The sequence below is a fragment of the Acipenser ruthenus genome, chromosome 5, assembly GCF_902713425.1.
Source record: "Acipenser ruthenus chromosome 5, fAciRut3.2 maternal haplotype, whole genome shotgun sequence".
In the NCBI taxonomy this organism is placed as follows: domain Eukaryota; kingdom Metazoa; phylum Chordata; class Actinopteri; order Acipenseriformes; family Acipenseridae; genus Acipenser; species Acipenser ruthenus.
Window position 1 is genome coordinate 4,729,485 of NC_081193.1, and position 21,177 is coordinate 4,750,661.

The window sequence follows — 21,177 nt, forward strand, 5'->3', positions numbered from 1 at the left end:
AATGAAACCCTTTCTTTCCTATTCTTTCCTATTTTGAGAGCTGACTGAAGTTTGAAGGGGAGACGTGAACCTGTGAACCTCTAATATGTTAATGAGTAGGGGTCTAAATTGTTAAGAAATTGTGATAAAAACTGTTTCTGTTACAAGAAACAGAAATGCAACTCATTCATTTCATGAGAACACAGATCTTCTGCCAGGTGTATCAGTATAAAATAGTATTGCTGCCACACAAAATACAGACAGGATTCAAAATGTCCTATTTAGTTTCAAAGTAGAACGTTAGACCCTAACACAATTGAAACCATCAGTGCTAGGACCTCAGGTTTTAAACTTTCAGAAGTTTCACATGTCAAGGTATCAGACCCCTCCAGACAGTATTGTTAAGTCTATTACAATCACAGCCTGTAAAACAACCTGCTTTTCCAAGCTTTTCTAAAGTATTTGATGATTTTAACTTCTGGCCAATGCTACTGCCTTATTCTAGTCTTCCCCTTTCAGATGAAACCATGCTGTACTTAGTAAACGGTCCATGCATGCTAACTCGTGTCTTCAACTACAGTATGCAATGTCCAGTCCAGTGGGTTCCTGTTACAACCACTAGTGCAGTCATACTTATGAACCAGGAACAGTGTTTATCCACACTCTTTGGTATTTGGACTGAGGAAGAAGGTTAATTAAAAGCAAAGGAAACATATAAGAATTATATTTGCTAGACTGGGCATAGCTATAACTTGTACCAATTCCCCCAGGCACAGACATAACAAGACAAAAACAAAACAGTATGCGGCTAAAGCAGTTCTTTGAAAGACTTTGAAAAGCAAACTTTTGTATATATTTTCACAATCAAAAGCATCCCTCTCTCTTGTTAACATGGGAAAATATGATTTATCTTTGTCATTTGTTTTTAACAGCAAAGCATATCAAGACATTTTAACTTCTGTTTAAATAGCAATTTTATTGCACATATAATTTTTATAAATGGTATTGTTTGATTTTCACTATTTGCTAGAAACGTGACAATGCATGCACTGCAACGAGATCCTAGTTACTGTATAAACACTCAAAGCTTGCCGGACAGCGCTAAGACTTAGAATTACTACTACTGAAGCACCACTGTAAATCCCTAACCTACACCTGTACCAACTTAAAGCAAATGTTGTTAATATAATTGCCAAAAGGGCAGACCTACATTGTCAACTGATGGCAGGTCATAATAGTAACATGCCAAGTACAGGGTTTTCCTTTTGAGATAAGATTTCTGATCTCGTCAGCAGTTCCACAGCACACATATGAAGATGTTATTTGGTCTAAGAACACCTTTACACAGGTTTATAATTCGCTACCTCTTGGTTAGAATTCCACACCTGAGACTCCTGCTTGAGGACCAGCAGGACATGCGTGTTTATGTTACGAGGCTGTGCGACAGGGAGATACCATCTGCCACTTACAGCTTGTTCAGTATCATTTAAACCAAGAGATACACATAACTTTGGGTCAGTCCATTTATACTAACAATAGGTGGGGCTCAAGAACTAGCCTCCCTGTAAAAATGAAACATCATCTACATATAGAATATCGTATATACTGAATCCACTCAACGACCGGTCCAGTGGCTACCCATGAAGAGTACACAAAAGTACTATATGGAGAAATAATACCAACTATCCTTTAGCTGTACATTTTAATTAAAAAAAAAAAAAAAACATTCCAGTTGCAGAATAAAAAGAAAAAAGTAACTTAGTAAAATAATATCTAGTGGTATAGTGTTTAAAATAATATAAAAAAGTATGGTCTTTTGCCTTTTGTTTTTCGTTTCTGTACCCAATTACTTTTTATTATTTTCAGTTGTTTTTGATTGTTCTAATTGTCAATAGAAGGTTTGTGACGTCAAGGTGATTAATCACCTGTGGAAAATTGAGTGTATTTGTCGAAACGCGTTGAGATTTTGTTTGTGCTTTTTTGTTTTCTAAAAAATATGTGAAGAGCAAAGCTAAAATAAAAAATAAGAATAATGGAAATTAATCAATGTATATGGGCCTGTTGGCAACCAATACAAGCAGCCTTTATTTTCTCATACCCATGAAGAGTGAAATCAGCTGGTATCTAAAACAGCACCCCCTTATAGCAGAACAAAGTGTAATAAAGCATAGTGAACAGACAGTAAAGCATGCTGTAGGAATGCATGGCAAAGCCCAGAGAGTTACAGAATGGTAAAGCATATTCAAAAACATGGCAAGCCACGGTAAGCTGTGGTAAATGCTTAGTATAATTATGTGAAAAGCATGGGAAAACTGCAACTCTGACTCGCATGAACTTCCAAAAGAAAGATGATTTGTTCTGCATTCCTGGACAATTAATAATGTTGGGTCCCACTGGCAGGAGATTATGTATTGAGGGTTAACAAGATATAGAGTAAGCAAGGGGTCTCAGGGTTAGGGCAGAGCCGTATATAGATATATCTCTATGTAGGGCTCAGGGTTAGGGTAAACTGGGCAACACATTGTAGTGTATAAAATTAAAACCAAATTAAAATAATCTGCTTGTAAGAATCAAGCAACTCGCTTAAAAGAATAATTTCGAGGCAAACTGACTACATGTAATACAGTACTGTATCAAGAGCAATGACGTGTACAACCAATAAAGCTGTTTTTGAATTGGATCACATCTCGCGTGATTTGGCACGTACGCAGCATGGATCGTGCAGTGGTGCAGGAAACACTGCATTGTTTGTAATCAAACAGTGAGTGCGCCACTGCATTGTGCAGGTATGTTTTTTTGTGTTTTCTCTTACTGAAAATGTGTTTCAATAACGTGAATACACATTCACTGAATACATACTGAGTACAGCAGTGTTACTGTGAGATATGCATGTAGAGGGAGTGGGATTGTGGGGTGGTGAGGAGGAGGAGGAGGAGGGGGATTGCGGTGCGCAGCGGTGAGGAGGAGGAGGGGGATTGCGGTGCACCGCGGTGAGGAGGAGGAGGAGGAGGAGGGGGATTGTGGTGCACCGCGGTGAGGAGGAGGAGGAGGGGGATTGCGGTGCGCCGCGGTGAGGAGGAGGAGGAGGGGGATTGCGGTGCGCCGCGGTGAGGAGGAGGAGGAGGAGGAGGAGGGGGATTGCGGTGCGCCGCGGTGAGGAGGAGGAGGAGGGGGAGGGGGATTGCGGTGCGCCGCGGTGAGGAGGAGGAGGAGGGGGATTGCGGTGCGCCGCGGTGAGGAGGAGGAGGAGGAGGAGGGGGATTGCGGTGTGCCGCGGTGAGGAGGAGGAGGGGGATTGCGGTGCGCCGCGTGAGGAGGAGGAGGGGGATTGCGGTGCGCCGCGGTGAGGAGGAGGAGGGGGATTGCGGTGCGCCGCGGTGAGGAGGAGGAGGGGGAGGGGGATTGCGGTGTGCCGCGGTGAGGAGGAGGAGGGGGATTGCGGTGCGCCGCGGTGAGGAGGAGGAGGAGGAGGAGGGGGATTGCGGTGCGCCGCGGTGAGGAGGAGGGGGAGGGGGATTGCGGTGCGCCGCGGTGAGGAGGAGGAGGGGGATTGCGGTGCGCCGCGGTGAGGAGGAGGAGGGGGATTGCGGTGTGCCGCGGTGAGGAGGAGGAGGGGGATTGCGGTGTGCCGCGGTGAGGAGGAGGAGGGGGATTGCGGTGCGCCGCGGTGAGGAGGAGGAGGAGGAGGAGGGGGGGGATTGCGGTGCGCCGCGGTGAGGAGGAGGAGGAGGGGGAGGGGGATTGCGGTGCGCCGCGGTGAGGAGGAGGAGGAGGGGGATTGCGGTGTGCCGCGGTGAGGAGGAGGAGGGGGGGGATTGCGGTGCGCCGCGGTGAGGAGGAGGAGGAGGAGGAGGGAGATTGCGGTGCGCCGCGGTGAGGAGGAGGAGGAGGAGGAGGGGGATTGCGGTGCACCGCGGTGAGGAGGAGGAGGAGGAGGAGGAGGATTGCGGTGCGCCGCGGTGAGGAGGAGGAGGAGGAGGGGGATTGCGGTGCGCCGCGGTGAGGAGGAGGAGGAGGAGGAGGAGGAGGAGGAGGAGGAGGAGGGGGATTGCGGTGCGCCGCGGTGAGGAGGAGGAGGAGGGGGATTGCGGTGCGCCGTGGTGAGGAGGAGGAGGAGGAGGAGGAGGAGGGGGATTGCGGTGTGCCGCGGTGAGGAGGAGGAGGAGGGGGATTGCGGTGCGCCGCGGTGAGGAGGAGGAGGAGGAGGGGGATTGCGGTGCGCCGCGGTGAGGAGGAGGAGGAGGGGGATTGCGGTGCGCCGCGGTGAGGAGGAGGAGGGGGAGAGGGGGATTGCGGTGCGCTGCGGTGAGGAGGAGGAGGAGGGGGATTGCGGTGCGCCGCGGTGAGGAGGAGGAGGAGGAGGAGGGGGATTGCGGTGCGCCGCGGTGAGGAGGAGGAGGGGGGGAGGAGGAGGAGGGGGATTGCGGTGCGCCGCGGTGAGGAGGAGGAGGAGGAGGAGGAGGAGGAGGAGGGGGATTGCGTTGCGACGCGGTGAGGAGGAGGTAGGGGGATGGGGATTGTGGAGCTTTGCGTCTCTGCACGCTTAGTGAAAAACTGAGAATTGCATCGCAACTGAAAATAAGTAAGCCACAGATGCTTAAAGTAGTAGTCTTGACAGTAAAATACTGTACTGCAATGCCATTTTAATTCAAAAGCCATCACACGTAACAGCGCACGGCAGTTAAACTAGGCACCCTCACGAGACGATCGCTTCTCAAGTATAATGTAGTAAATAGGATTGTGCAGCCTTGAGCACCAATGACATCTGTATACTGTATTTAAACTGCTGATGGCACGCTTTTGCTAATTGTAATGTGACAGAGTGCCCAAGGGCAGTGTAAATGATCAGGCTGGAGTCTTGATTTACAGTTTTAAACCGGTGTTGGTTTTATTTTTCTTACACTGCGGTGGCGAAACAACCGCTAATAAAACAAACCAAATAAACCTAGCTCTCAGCTGGCGCACTAACTAACAGTACTTCATGTGGAGCAAACACTAGATCTCTTACTCGCTTTTTGGTTTTGGTTTCTTTTTGTTACTTCTGCTTCCTTACTCCTTTATACCGCCATCACAAAGCTATCGGCTAATCCCTTTTTATCGAGGTGTCATTAACTTTAACCAGCAGTTAACCAATTGACCATTATCCTTAATTCGTTAAGGAAAAGCAGCTGTGGCTTTTTTACACTGCAGGGAACAAGCTCTTATCATTCACTTACTAACATACTGATTCTGCAGCACTTCACCACAGTAATCATATCGGTCTGCTTTTAAGAATCAACCGCTATAAGAATCAAAACACCCTGCTCTGCAGTGTGGCAGTGTCGACAAGGAAGAGAACTGAGGCTACATCTCATCAATCAATATTTCTCGAGTAAGCAGAACAAAAAGAAAAATATGCCATTGCACAACACGACTTATTGTATGTGCATTAAAGGAGAAAGGAAACAGCCTTTTTTTCCCCCATCAGACGAGGAATACATGTTAAAATGTAACGGTAAGCAGTGCAGTTTCGCTTTACCTTGCCTCTGCCTGTCCTTGCTGAGTGCTGTGTCTGTTGATCGCTCATTTCTGGTCAATGTAAGCCACCCTCCACCTTTCACAATAAGCTACTGACCAAAAGATATGCCTGGGCTGCTGGGGCTTTTTATATGAAGGTGGTGTAGTCTTGGACATTATCATGTGCATTAAATTATTGCTTGCACTAAATGTAGTGTGCGCTATGGCATGTAAATGAGCCAAATAATGTGCACATAAATGAATGCGTTCTCTGTTAGTAAATGGTGCAGTAAATTTAAATGTATCACGGACGTTAGGCTCACTACTTTACATGTGCGCTAACTCTAAATGTAGTGCCCTTTAGTAAATGAGACCCTTTGAATCTAGGCTTTCATATATATATAATCAACAACAAAAAAAAGATTTAGGAAATGATCATGCTTAATTTGCTTTACAAGATAAAAGGCAATTTCAACAAACACTCAATTAAGTGCATCTGTCTAACCACGCTCTTACAGATGCTAAGTCCCATTTGTATTAACATGCATGACATTGTATTAAGGATGTACACTGAGAAACACTAGCTGATTTGTGCATTTGGCAAACCAAGGGCCCGGTTCAATTAACTTTAAAGCATTTTGGGAAGATATTCAGTCATGCTATAAACTGAGCGAATGTGGAGCAATGTTTATACTGTATGTGAGTAATACATAATCAATGATATGTTAATTCAGTCCAAATAAATAATGCTGCACATTATTTGATTTCATGAAAAAAATGGCTTTTCTCAGCAAAAAACAAATTGGAACACCTGTTCCTTTTGAACTGCAAATGTATTCACAGATCTGTATTATATATTGGCAAAACATACTGCATTTTCTGGCAAATGAAAAATATTGCTTTTCCTCTGGGCTTAAACAAGATTTTACAGTTTGTTGGAATATCACCCTGAATGGAAACTTTGTTGAAGTGGTCTGATGCATTTAAGTTGCAAATCAAATGGACACAGATACAGAGAAAAGAGAGAAGGCTTGATTGTAACTGAGCCTTCTAATATTAACATCTCCAGGCTCTCCAGTAACCAGACCCAGCTTGATCCACCATAACCCAAACAAACATCTTAAAACCTGTCTCAAAACCCTGACAGCACAGGGAGCAGCATCAGCCAGGGGGCGCTGTTGTCAGAAGAGGCTGTGACCTAGCCAAAAGGCGACAATCTCCAGTGTCTGTGCAGTACAGTTTAATATGACTTGACATACCTCCTCTGGCAAGCTGACGGACTCATACTTGGCCTGTCCTGCCAGAACCTGTAAGAAGTACTCGCTGCAGGCAGCCAGGACGGCTCGGTGGGCTCGGAACTCCTTCCCCTCCACTGTCACCGTGACATCACAGAGGATATCCTGCTTCCGCTGGTCATTGAGGCTCAGGAGGATGTTGGTACAGTGCACTGTTGACTCATACACATACATGGGGGCTTCAGTCTGCTCATCCATGGATATTCCGCTCACACCCTGGAACAGAAACAAGACAGCAGGGATCGGGTTACAGGGACCGCATTCCGCAGGGCTGACATCACCAGAACAGAAACAAGACAGCAGGGATCGGGTTACAGGGACCGCATTCTGCAGGGCTGACATCACCACAACAGAAACAAGACAGCAGGGATCGGGTTACAGGGACCGCATTCTGCAGGGCTGACATCACCGGGACAGAAACAAGACAGCAGGGATCGGGTTACAGGGACCGCATTCTGCAGGGCTGACATCACCGGGACATAAACAAGACAGCAGGGATCGGGTTACAGGGACCGCATTCCGCAGGGCTGACACCACCGGAACAGAAACAAGACAGCAGGGATCGGGTTACAGGGACCGCATTCCACAGGGCTGACACCACTGGAACAGAAACAAGACAGCAAGGATCGGGTTACAGGGACTGCATTCCGCAGGGATGACATCACCGGAACAGAAACAAGACAGCAGGGATCGGGTTACAGGGACCGCATTCCACAGGGATGACATCACCAGAACAGAAACAAGACAGCAAGGATCGTGTTACAGGGACCGCATTCCGCAGGGCTGACATCACCAGAACAGAAACAAGACAGCAGGGATCGGGTTACAGGGACCGCATTCCACAGGGCTGACACCACTGGAACAGAAACAAGACAGCAAGGATCGTGTTACAGGGACCGCATTCCGCAGGGATGACATCACCGGAACAGAAACAAGACAGCAGGGATCGGGTTACAGGGACCGCATTCCGCAGGGCTGACACCACCGGAACAGAAACAAGACAGCAGGGATCGGGTTACAGGGACCGCATTCCGCAGGGCTGACATCACCACCGTGTCTCACTCTCACAACTGCTGCACTTCCAGCAAACAGAACCGACTTTCATTTAACAACTGAACCATGATTCCCCACACTCTCAGGGGATTTCATGCAAAAACACTGGAGTTGTATAAGGGGCGTCCCTTTACATAAATAACAAAAAAGGGACCAGCGGCTACCAGTTTATGACAAGCATGTGCACTGAAAGGGTCTGGGCGACATCACACACATGCAATAAGATCACTCGGAAAAGAACATTCTGTTTCTTATTTCTTTTGGTAGCAGTTGTTTATACACTTCAGTTTTGTGTTACATTGAATTGCTTATATAGTACAGTATATACTTCCTTTTTCCTTTTTACATTTACATTCCTGTTCAGAAATGTGGGTTGTATTTAAATTACCGGTATGCAGATGTCTACTGGTTCACTACCAAGCTGACTTTAACGGGGTTTTACATCTTGTCACATCAATCCTGTAACAGTGTTCTGTTTCACAGCAGGAGGAAATGTATTGTAATTTAATAATATTTCAGTATTAAAAACAGCCATAATGCGTTATTACCCAAGTGTCAAAATGAAAAGGTTTTGAAGTGTAATTTGAAACCAATTCCACTTGATTGTCCTTGGGTAGCTAAACCATTCCGACTTCGCCTGCCTGCCTGCCTCACTGCTGGTCCCAGACATTCACTTACAGCATCCCACTGGTAAAGTAAGATTTGTAGCTGTCATCAAAAAAGCAAACCACTGTAATTGCCTCAACAAAAGAGGCGGCTGCTCACTGCTTGTCAAAATGATCAGAGCTGTGACTTGTGCAGAATGTAATTATGTGCATGCCTTTTAGCTGAATAATGAAGTTCTACTGGGGGAACCATTACCGTGTCAAAGCTTTTTTTTTTTTATGAGAAAGTGTGGCACAGAAAAAAAACCTAAAAACTACGACATTATATTCATTCTTCTCCTGTCCCTGGTCTCTATGATAACCCAACATAACCAGGAATTTAAAAGCTATATATTAAAAAACAACTGTCCATTATCTGAAATGTGTTATCGCAGATCCCCTGCATGATTTAGCAGTATATAATTCAAAGGGTTCTAGGTTTCAAAGTGGCTGTCTAGAATGTAATTCCATTACAGTAAGATGGACCTTTTTTTTGTTTAATACCCAAATGATCAGCTGCACCAAACCATAAATTCCCTTTCTGTGCAGCAGGTAATTAGGACCCCACAGATTGAGCTCAGGTGGGCTACTAATACCTACAGCACAGGAAGTGAGTTTATAGTACGGTGGCTGGACACATTGTAAATTGGCTTCACAAGTCAAACTGAGTTAAAGTCTAAAACATATTTTAAACACATGCCTAATAATTACTTTTCCATACTACCACTCTTGAACATCCCAACTGTTCTTAAATCCACCGCTTTTAACACAGCATCTTCAGTAAGACCTGGGATTTATTTCTGAGAGGGAGACCTAACATTCTGACTTTAACCTTTTATTTTTCTGATTGTGTCTGGATATATTTCAATGTAATGTAATCTACTCATCTAACTGCATATATAAACTAAACCACCTCAAAGACCTACTGTGAAATCTCAAAAGATAAACAGACCAGAGAAAGCAACTGGAAACTTGACCTGAAGCATTTCATACAGTTAATAAGACATCAAAGATATACACACATATATTGTCGAGTGCAGACTGTTATTATAAAGTCTGTCAATAAAAGACTATGTCCTAATACAACATCGGGGATGTGTTACTGTTCTGACTGCATTCTTCTGTTAACAATACTGATTTTAAACGACCAATTCAACTCATACAAGAAACACACGATTCCAGTGTACCAGTGGCCAGTCTTTATGGGCAGAGTGGTATAAAGTATTCTGTAAAAAAGTATCATCATCTTCATCATCATCATCATCATCATCTTCAGGATTTACTATGTAATAAATACAATTTCATTGCCACCAGGTTCTTTATGGGTTATTGATATGTGTTGTATGATGACTGAAATGAAAAAACAAGAAATCAACAAAAACAAAATAGTCATAAGAGCAAGTGACTGAGCCGGTGCAAAAGCTCCACTGTGTTGTGTAAGCAAGCTGTGAAAAGAGGGCAGCTTTTGCAAGCTGTGAAAGCATCTTTAATAAGCAGCCATCTATGTGTTCTTATTAAATGCATATTTTAAAAAATGTGTACATGAATGCATGTTGAGATGTTGATAAGAGGCCTGCACTGTACAGCAGACCTTACCGTTACATTTCAGCACTCTTACACATGCGGTAGTGCTGACAAGCAGGCCTGGGGTCAATTACAATGGGAAAGCACTCCAGCTTGGCTGGCAAGGGGACGTTAAAACATTATCTGATGCAATAAAATGCAATCCTTTAGACCAATAACATCTACTGTACCACCTTTGAATGGCACAAAAAGACAAACTATTTTTATCCACCACAGTCGTTATTACAAAAGAAGCAGGATAATAATATTTCTAATGCTTTCTGTGAAAGCATCACACTCTGCTTTAACCTTTTTAACATAAAAACCAGTTCAGCGTCTCATTAGAAATGGCACACAAGTGCCGCAGGGAATTAATAATAGATCCTGCGACTAATCCTCTTGTCCCACAAACCCACTAATAAAATGTACTTCAGACTGTAAAGAAAGTTAATTACATGGCTTCACACACAAGGCAATCAGAATTGTTCAACAACTGAATAATCAAAACACACTGTTTACGAATGCAGAAAATAGAATGACACAAAACTATTTACAGTCCAGTAAAAGTTATTTCCTGAGAAGCTAGCCGGTAACATGAACTGTTATTCAATTGTGTGGTTCGTGGCTGGGAAGAGCATGCCATCACTTCACAACCCTTTAAAAGGTTTTACTGTATCTTCCTTCTGTAGAAAGAGCTGCATGGCATAACAAAACCCTGTCTCCCAATTGTATATATATATACACACACAGTTGTAGTCAAAAGTTTATATACCTCAGTGGAACTTTATCATTTCTAGAAATTTCTCAAAAAAAAATTATTATAGGAACAATCTTTTGGAGCAAAAGTTTGGCTTTTGTGGATGAGGAATACAAGTTACAAGAAATAGATGTCTACAATTATTTATTTCAGCAATTGTTTTGCAAAATTCCATAAATGCTAATTCAAAAGTATTCATACCTTGACAAGGAAAATGAAATTAATAGCTAGTTGAGGCACCTTTAACAATAATAACCTCTTTTAAACGATTAGGATATTTGTCAATGAGCTTTTGGCATGATGATTCTTTAGTGATTTTTGACCACTCTAACGCAAAATTGTTCCAGTTCATTCAAATTCCGAGGACTTCTCTTGTGCACAGCCTTCTTCAACTCATACCAAAGATTCTCAATCGGATTTAGATCGGGACTTTAACTAGGCCATTCCAGAACCTTGATTTTATTCTTCTTTAACCATTCTGAAGTAGACTTTGATGTGTGCTTTGGATTGTTGTTGTGTTGGAATGTCCAGTTGCGCTTTAAACCAAGTGTAGCGGAGGGTTTCAGATGATCAGCCAATATCTTTTGGTACGCTATGGAATCCATTTTACCATGTATTGGAACTAAATTACCATTAAGAGTAAAAACAGCCCCATAGAAGGATATTACCACCTCCATGCTTGACTTTTCTTTGTACGCCTCACCAGACTTTCTCCAAACATAATGACTAAATAGCTTGATTTTTGTTTCAACACACCACAAAACCTTTGCCCAGAACTCAAATCCATAATTCCTTATGACATTTTCTTAAGAGTGGCTTTTTCCTTGGCCTGCGACCATTGAGACCTTCACCATGCAATACTCAACCTATAGTTGTAATGGAAACCCAAGTCCCACTTGCAGCCAATTAACTTTGAATATCTTTGGCAGTCAATCTTGGATTGTTATTAACCTTCCTCACAATTCTTCTACTTGTTCTTGGTGAAAGAACCTTCTTTCTTCCAGACCAAGGGAGCGTTATGACAGTACCATGAGTCTTGTACTTCTTGATAATAGAAACAATAGTTGAAAATGGGATACTCAAATGCTTGGAAATCTTCTTGTATCCTTCTCCAGCTTTATGACAATAAATAATGTTCTGCCTAAGGTCTTCAGATAGCTCTTTACTTTTTACCATATTGACTTATTGGTAAATATTTTGTCCTTCTTGTTGGCAGCAGCCCGATAGCATTTCTGTTATCAGTTCTGTTACTACCTAGGAGTCCCTGGAAGCCTCCGTTCCCAGCTCAGGACTTTGAACGGGACATTTGGGACTTTAGGGGGGGAGGTGGCCGTTAGGGCCATGTGTGCTGTGCACAAGGGGTGGCATATGTTCTGGTCATCTCGTTACAAAAAGGATATTGCTGCTCCAGAAAGAGTGCAAAGAAGATCAACCAGAATTATCCCGGGTTTAAAAGGCATATGCAGACAGGCTAAAAGAATTGAATCTATTCAGTCTTGAACAAAGAAGACTACGCGGTGATCTGATTCAAGCATTCAAAATCCTAAAAGGTATAGACAATGTCAACCCAGGGGACTTTTTTGACCTAAAAAAAGAAACAAGGACCAGGGGTCACAAATGGAGATTAGATAAAGGGGCAGGAGGCTGTGTGGTCCAGTGGTTAATGAAATGGGCTTGTAACCAGGAGGTCCCCGGTTCAAATCCCACCTCAGCCACTGACTCATTGTGTGACCCTAAGCAAGTCACTTAACCTCCTTGTGCTCCGTCTTTCGGGTGAGATGTAATTGTAAGTGACTCTGCAGCTGATGCATAGTTCACACACCCTAGTCTCTGTAAGTCGCCTTGGATAAAGGCGTCTGCTAAATAAATAAATAAATAAATAATTCAGAACAGAAAATAGGAGGCACTTTTTTACACAGAGAATTGTGAGGGTCTGGAACCAACTCCCCAGTAATGTTGCTGAAGCTGACACCCTGGGATCCTTCAAGAAGCTGCTTGATGAGATTCTGGGATCAATAAGCTACTAACAACCAAACGAGCAAGATGGGCTGAATGGCCTCCTCTCGTTTGTAAACTTTCTTATGTTCTTATGTTCTTATGTGACGGGGAGCCCTGCCCCTTTGTACAAAAGTGCATTATATTATTGGTATTATTACTATTATTTTCATTATAATTATGGCTGTTTTGTTTTGATAATATAACTACCTGTATTGGCTTTATTATTGTGATTTGCTGTTACTGTTGTTATGATTTGGGTATGTGTATTTAAGTAAATATTATGATGAACTACATTATTTTAGGTTAGTTGGCAAGGATGGGTAATGGTGGAGCGTAGTTAGGAGAGAACTGGAGAAGCCTAAAGAGTATTTTGTAAACGATTGCTATCTACCCTTGAGAACCTGAAGAAGTACTTGTTTCATTTGATTTATTTGTTCCTGTGTTATGTTCTGAAACCCTTTTGTTTGGCCCTCGTGCCATTTTGTTTGGTATTTGAAAAGTGCTTTATTTGTTTTACTTTTATTAATGGAATAAATACACTGCTACCAGTGGTGTGCCGTCAGGACCTTCAAGGTATTCTCTGCTGACCAGACAGTGCCAAGTAAACCGTCAGTCAAATTACATTACGTTGCCTCACTCACTTGCGTACAGTGTGCTTGCTTATACTATGAAACATACTACTCTAATTATTATTTGTTCATTTGTCTGACGCCTTTATCAAAGATGACTTACAGGGTTTACTAGAGGTTTTTTAAGAGTCTAGGGGTTTCCTGAAGGGGATGTCACAACGACGGCAGCAGCAGCTACGGACATTTATTTAGTCATGCATCCCTTTATTACTATTAAGTCTTATTTAATTTTATTTCTTAGAATATGTAAATAAATAATTTAAATGTTTCAGTTTACTAGTAGGAACACATCATTTGTCAACAAAATATTAAAAAAACAGCACTGATTCCCGGAAGAATTTATATAAAATACTGAAATCATAACATCAATGCTGTATATTACAAATATAACAACAACAATAATAATAATAATAATAATAATAATAATAATAATAATAATGCAAGGTTGTTCGCAAGCAGCACATTAAGTGTCACTTACAGTTTCATGAAAGAAAATGTCCCATGCATTAAGTGCTGCTATTAAACTTAAGTATCGTCAGTTGGTTAACCTTGCCTTCTTTCATAGATTGACGTTGTTCTGTTAAAACTTGGCCATAAGAAGAAACACTTCTTTCAGCATTTACAGAATTGGTAACAACTGACAAGTATATTTGAGCTTTTCGTGTTAAATTTGGAAATAATTCTTCAGCTTTAATACAAAATTCATTCAAAGTCATTCTACTGGCATTTTCTTTTGCATATGGTAGGTATTTGTCCATTTCTGATTTACAGTCAGCATCAAATCCTGGAACAGAATATAATGGGAGGGCTTCCAGATCCAAACTACACACTTCTTGTGGGTCGAATATCCTTACTGCCATCAGAAAGTTATGAGCTGGTTGAAAAAAAACGTGGTTTCTTTTTGCATTGATCCGGGTTGTAGTAATTAGTCAGTTTTTCAGAAATGTCATGGAAGGTTTTTACACATTATTATTTATTTCTTAGCAGACGCCCTTATCCAGGGCGACTTACAATTGTTACAAGATATCACATTATACATTATTTCACATTATACAGATATCACATTATTTTACATACCCATTACCCATTTATACAGTTGGGTTTTTATTGGAGAAATCTAGGTAAAGTACCTTGCTCAAGGGTACAACAGCAGTGTCCCCCACTGGGGATTGAACCCACAACCCTCCGGTCAAGAGTCCAGAGCCCTAACCACTACTCCACACTGCTGCCCTATAATGACACATAGTTTGTTTATTGCGGCGTCTGTGCTGTGTACCGCTTATGCCATTGCTCGGTATGTATTTATTAATTCTGCAACTTTATTATATGTTTGATGGACTCTCACTTCACGGCTTTCAAACCACTGAATCAGATCCACTAGTCCCTTGGCATGCGTCGCAATTAGGGAGAGCTGAGATTTTAAACTTTGCACATCTTTAAGCAATTTCTGGAGGTCCTTTAACACTACAGTATTTGGTGAAATGTGCATTTCCTTTTCCACGAAGCCTGCGTAAAAAGGGATGTATTTGGAATGATATTCAGAAGCAGAATACCAAGTGCCCCATCGTGTTATGCATGGCTCAGGTGGCAGCTTTATGGGTAAAGTACAGCCGCCTTGTTGGATTGCTTCTGTCAGGTGGGCTTTAAAACACAGTTTTCTGCTTGGGCAATGTTTAAACATTTTGCAAACAGCTTGTCTGCTTTCGGAAAATTATGTGCCCAGATATTGCTGGCAAGGGCTATTATGTGGACATTACAAGTCAAATGTACTGAATTTGGCAGTAAACCTCGAAGAATGTCATTGTATACCTTGATCATGTAACTGGCATTATCTGAGACAAATCCAGTCACATTATTAAAATTAACTTCAAATGCGTTTAAACATTTCACAACGCCCTGTGTCACCGATGAGTAATTCACAGTGCAGATTAACTGTATAGGCTAATATTACTTTCAGTTCGAAGGTATTCGATAGTCCTTGGAGAACAAACAAAATGTGCAAAACAAACTGATCTTTTGCATTTGTAGACTCGTCAGTAACTACAGATACACTGTCAGACATCTTTACCAGTTGTACAATTTTCATCTTGTGCAACTCAGCAATTTGGGGTAGATATTCCATTCTCAGTTGACCTGCTGTAGGAATTGCTCCCGCATTTATTACGTTTGTTCAGAAATGCACGTAGTTTGGGATTATCCATTTTTTCCAGGGGAATATTAGCACAAGCAAATGCCTCTGTCAAATCGAAAATAACATCTCATCGGCGTTCATAATTTTCATTCTCCCTACGTTTTATACTGGAGGATGCCGTGTCTCATAGCTGTCAATCTCAGCCTTTCGTTTTCTGTGTTTTTCTGATGATACATGTCAGTCTATTGTTGGCTTTCGAGTGTGGTCCAAAGATAAATTGCAAGTTGTGCAAAATAAATGATACTCATCGGTGTACAGAACGCCAGGTGGATACTGTTGCGTGCGTTCGCTCAATGAAATGCTTTTTGATTGCAATGTCTTTGACTCCATGTTTAGGTCTCTCGATTTTTCTTTTAACGCATCAATTTATTCAATTACAGTTTATACTCATCATAGTTAGCTTTTATTTTTCTAATTAGTCAAAGTGTAATGTGTTGATTTCTGAATTGTGAATTTGATTACTATAACTGGAGTCGCTGCTGGGACATCTAGGGATAGCAGTTGAATTACAATTGAAAAAAATAGGTCGCGTAAAATGCAGGACCCTACATATACAGGTTAATCTGGCTGCTGGAAACACCAGGATTAGAATCAGTAGGCAGAAAGGAACAGTGCAGCCCCTCTGTGTGTGTGATAAGGAAATTATGTTAGTGTACCGACCATCTGAATTAGAGGCAGGTGCTAGAATTTCTGTTTAAGCTAACTGAACCCTAATGCTGCCAGCTTTCCCACAGCTTGGACGTATACAGCACTAAATTTGTTCCACCAGGAAATTGAAAGAATGATCTGTCCTTGCTGACTTTGAATTGAGAACCATTCCATGGGTTAAAAGAGGGACATGGAGAGCCTTGTCCGAGTGGGATCAATCTATAACTCAAAGTGTGGTGGTGTTCAGAGGAGCTTCAATAGAGGAGCTGACAGCCATGCACACTTCATAATGTGTAATGAAAGACCAACATGCGCCTTAAAAACTGCATTGCAATAGGGCTGATTGGAATTCATTAAGCAGCCATCAGTCATTGGACTCAATAATGTATTCAGCACGGAAGTCTCAAGGAAAGAAATAATAATGACAAATTCTACTCATACTGACAGCTGCTCCTTTTGTTACAAATTACAACTGCCTTACAAAGTATAAAGGGTTCAATAAAGTACATTAATAGATTGCCTTGCCATCCCATGCATTACCTAAAGCTTCCTATAAATATTACAGCTGGCCTGAATTAAATATATAATTGTAAGCAATGATGAAGTGTCATTGTTTTCTAATAGTTTTAGCCACTGAACGTAAAGTCACTTCAATGAACTCATCAAAAGTCGGTACTTGAAGTCATTAGCACAGAGCTCTAAACTAACTAAAATATACATGTATAGGCTGCATGTGCCATCCAGTCTAGTGCACAAAGGAAACCAGCAATCTTTTATAACACTGTATAACACAGCACAAAGTAAAGAAAGAGATACATGGTTGTGTAATATACGCGATGTACAGCATGCTCAGTAACATACTGTATACAATAGTATAAATCACCTTGCACTACAACCGAGCCAAAACCAAGGGAACACTGTCTCTACCACATGTGCTGCTTTGTTTAGATAGTAAGTATTCATTCGTTCACTGAACAATTTCATTTTCCAGTTGTTAACAAATAAACGTACATGTTGCATTACACTACAAAGAAACGGAATAAATTGGTAACTCTCATAATGGTTAAAATACATTGAATAATGAATCATTTTTCCTGAGGAACTGGTAAAAGGAAAAAAAAATAAATAAAACAATCATGTCAGTGAAAGTATCCACAGGATTGCGTTTGTCTTTCATATTTGGAGTTCAAATATTACAGTGAGTATATCACTGTTATACAGCACTTACTAGCTATGATCAGTCTACAATAACAGGACGCATTAATGTTACAAAAACACTTTCAATTGGCTTAAAAGACAAGATGCTGCGACAGAACTGGAAGATGAATCACATTATTATACTGTACACCACTTCAGCTTTCCTTATTATAAACAAGGCCTAATTCAAATGAGTAGCAGTGTTTGTTCTGTGAAAGAAGTACTTTAACTGCTGATTCATGAGTGGAAAATAAATCTGCAGATATAATACAATGTCAGGACTTATTACCAAACACGATAAGCTTGCAAGAAAGAATCTGTGCTGTTTTTATTCCAATATTTCAATTCATTTCCGACCTTGGCATTCATTTAACAGTGACTCAGATGCAGAATACTTTTGAATTGAATAGAAAAATACCTGCTGAAAAATGTGAAGTGGATTGAATGGTACTGATTAGATTTATCTGACACCCACTTTGACTGCTGTCTTTAGAACGAGAGACTACACAAGTTAATACATCATTTGTATTGAGAGAATAACAAAGTCTTCCCTGCAGTACCTACAAGGTCTATTATGTTTGAATTATTTTAAAACCAACAAACTAAAAAAATCTTATCATATTTACAGCACCTGCTACAAACTGGTGAAATGATCAGCACCATACATTCCCTTCATGCATTCACAAAAAAGAGGAATAATCCTGGGGTCCCCCGAGTGGCTCATCCAGTTAAAGCACTGCCGCTGGGAACGCAGGATGAGCCACACAGCCTGGGTGGGCTGTGCAAACAGGCCAAACTTTGCTGGGGACCCCGAAGGGGGGTGGGGGGGGGCTGGGAAACTGGCAGGGATTGTGCAACAGCGAACCCTACTGGCCAGACACCGAGCACATTCAGAGTGGATAAGAGGCAGGGCTGGTCTCTGTTCTCCGGGATCGGTAGCCCGCCCACCTCTGCTCTGGATTGTTCAGCGTAAAAGCGATTCTGGCTTTAGGCTTGGCACGCTCACACGCCCTCAGAACGTCTGTGCTGTGTGGGGACTCGCTGCAGTGAGGAGAAAAAAACATTGGACATTCCAAATTGGGGGAAAATAGATAAAAAATAATAATTGGTCACTCTAAATTTTAAAAAAATGAGGAATAATCCACATCTTGCAATGTGAATGAGTACAGCCTTCAATTTTCCTAGGCTGTTCAAGGAAGCACAGAACACCAAGAAGGTGCACACATTCCTGGCGTTTTCTTCACAAGGTTTAAACATTCATGCTTTGGTTTCTTTCACGCTGCACATGTGACACATTCATAATTGAAAATGCGTGGATGAAACATGGCTTTGCAAGACGTGTGCATGAAAGCGTAGATTTCAAAGCCTGCAGCCACTTGTAATATCTCTGGCTTGGCGCTGCTTTACTCTCATTCAAGCATCATTCCTTCAGGTCTAGCAGAGTAATGTAATGTACCAGAAAGATGAATCCCCATGGTACCTGCTGCAGCACTCAACGGCAGTATCATTTATACACTTTCATGCCATGACACTGATGCATGGGCATTCACCCTTAATTCGCACTGGAATGGGATTTCACCTTTCAATCTGCCCTTCTGTTTTACACTTGTTCAGATCTACCCTTCTCCTCAATTAAAAACCTTGACTGCAGACCAACAGGATTACTCTTCTGCGATTCCCATTACTGCTTGCAACACTATGCGAATCATCTGTGCTGGTAAACAGCGTGATTTCGTGACCTTGGAAACTGCTTTGTAAAAACATAGCAATGTATATAAGGACAGCAACCAAAATAAGGAGGACCAGTGTCTGAAATAACCTGTTGCAAATCTTTTGTACAGTGCACAATAAAATGGATTGTTGTAAAGGTACAGAATACAAAGCTAATGGAACCTCAATCTAATCCAGGATGTGTGATCTATACCTATTTCAATATTGCTCTTTTTTTATTGTTATTTTTTTTTTTTACATTTTCAGAATATGAATTCAATGTACTTATACATTCACACTACCTCACCCTTTTGTGTTCTTTATAGGATTTTATAAAAAGGTTTAGAAAAGATTGTGTTTTAATGAACAAGGCAGTTGGATGACACAGGCCTAAGGAATGAAGGACCGCCTTTGTCTGCCGGTGTAATCATTACTGTTATAGGAACTGCCAAATCCTCCTGCAGCCGCCAAGAAATGAAGCTATAAACAAGAATGTGCTTCAACAAACTCTTGAGGGGTTACAGGAAATGTGGGTTCTCTAATACGATTTCATTGTACCTACAATATTGATAACCTTATAAAAAAGATTACAGTTGAAACTTCCATATCCAATTGAATTGGCTCCAGGGTTCCATTGGATATGTAAAAATATTGTATCACAGAAGAAGTCGGGCATTATAAATGTCAGGTACATCAGTAATGCAAGTATACTATACAAAGGAAATCAGTGACAATTACTCCAAAACAGTATCTGACAATTTACTAAATTACATTACAGACCAATGTAAGTTGGACAGGTTGTTTTGCACTGTGCGTGTTAACCATACAGAAACGACAAGATGAAAGTATGCTAACAAACACAAACTGGCTTTTGAGGTCTGCGTTTCAACAGCTCAGTAATGATATGAATCCCTGGCTTTCTTGTTTTATTTAACATGGATAAACTGGGCAGTTATGTGAAGTGACAGCATGGAAATAGGGAAACAGAATTCCCAAACACACACTTTTCTTTTTTATCTGCAGCTGAATCCATTCTGTCCTGCTCAGAGCTGAATTGACTGTTTTAGACCCCTAATAAAATATGCATCGATCAGTTTCCATCAGTACCGTTCAGTTGGTACATGACAGAGGTCCATCGGTTAATAGAGGCTATCGCATCTTACAAGATCAAATATGACAGGTTCTACAGTATTCTTCATTTTGAGTACCCTATTTTTTAAAAACAAGAACCAAGAACAGTTATTGCTGAGAGTTTTTTTTTCTTCTCCTAAATCTAAACACTGTTCACATTGCCATCTTAACTGACATCTATTATTGTTTTCTATAATATGCCATGGCACGTGCTGGAAATATCATGCATCACACATACTGTAATCCAAACGCGCTAGCAATGACCAGATAGGTACAAGACCATCCCTTTACATGTACAGTCCATCTCTGTTTAAGATAGGCACAAGCTTCCATCCTCTTGGATCGATCCACATTAGTATTTTGCTGGGCACTAAGCCTTTTTTGAGTATAGAAAATGACACAGTATATGAAGTACAGTAATCCGACAGCCTGGAGCTTGTGTACAATCTGTCAATTTCTAACGAACCTGTTTTCCAACCATGCATTCTCATAAGAGAGGGTGAATAAATACAGGGTTACTAAATCAGAAGCACACTCCTTAAATTTTCCCACAGCCAAAAAACATGTGCTGAAGAATGGATGACGCAGAAAACCCGGCTGGTTTATCCAAAGTGATCATATTTCTATAGAAGTGTTACAGGAAAGGGTGTGAAGACAGACTGGAGCGGGCTTGTTAAACCCCACTGCACTGATCCCACTTCACAACTGGAATAACGATTTAACACTACGCAAGAGAACGTCACATGCTGGTTCAAACACCTTTGTTAAAATTTAAAAAAGAAAACAGCAACAACAGTACTTATACAACCACTTCCTTTCCACTAGCACGCACTTTATTGTGTTTATGTCTAGTGTTATAAAACAAAAGATTACCTGAGCAGTATGG

At 41.5% G+C, this 21,177-nt stretch overlaps 1 protein-coding gene across 4 annotated transcripts in view; it reads right to left on the minus strand.

Moving 5' to 3' along the window:
• LOC117402439 (transcription regulator protein BACH2-like) overlaps positions 1 to 21,177 on the minus strand; it is an 87,862-nt gene that overhangs the window by 13,504 nt on the left and 53,181 nt on the right. For 3 of the 4 annotated variants that reach the window (XM_034003572.3, XM_034003573.2, XM_059023557.1), the window contains one exon: positions 6,735 to 6,986. The exons of the other annotated variant lie outside the window; for it this stretch is intronic. In XM_034003572.3, coding sequence (XP_033859463.1) covers positions 6,735 to 6,968 — 234 coding nt within the window. In that variant the 5' untranslated portion in view covers positions 6,969 to 6,986. The remainder of the gene's footprint in view (positions 1 to 6,734; positions 6,987 to 21,177) is intronic. 4 annotated transcript variants of the gene reach the window in all.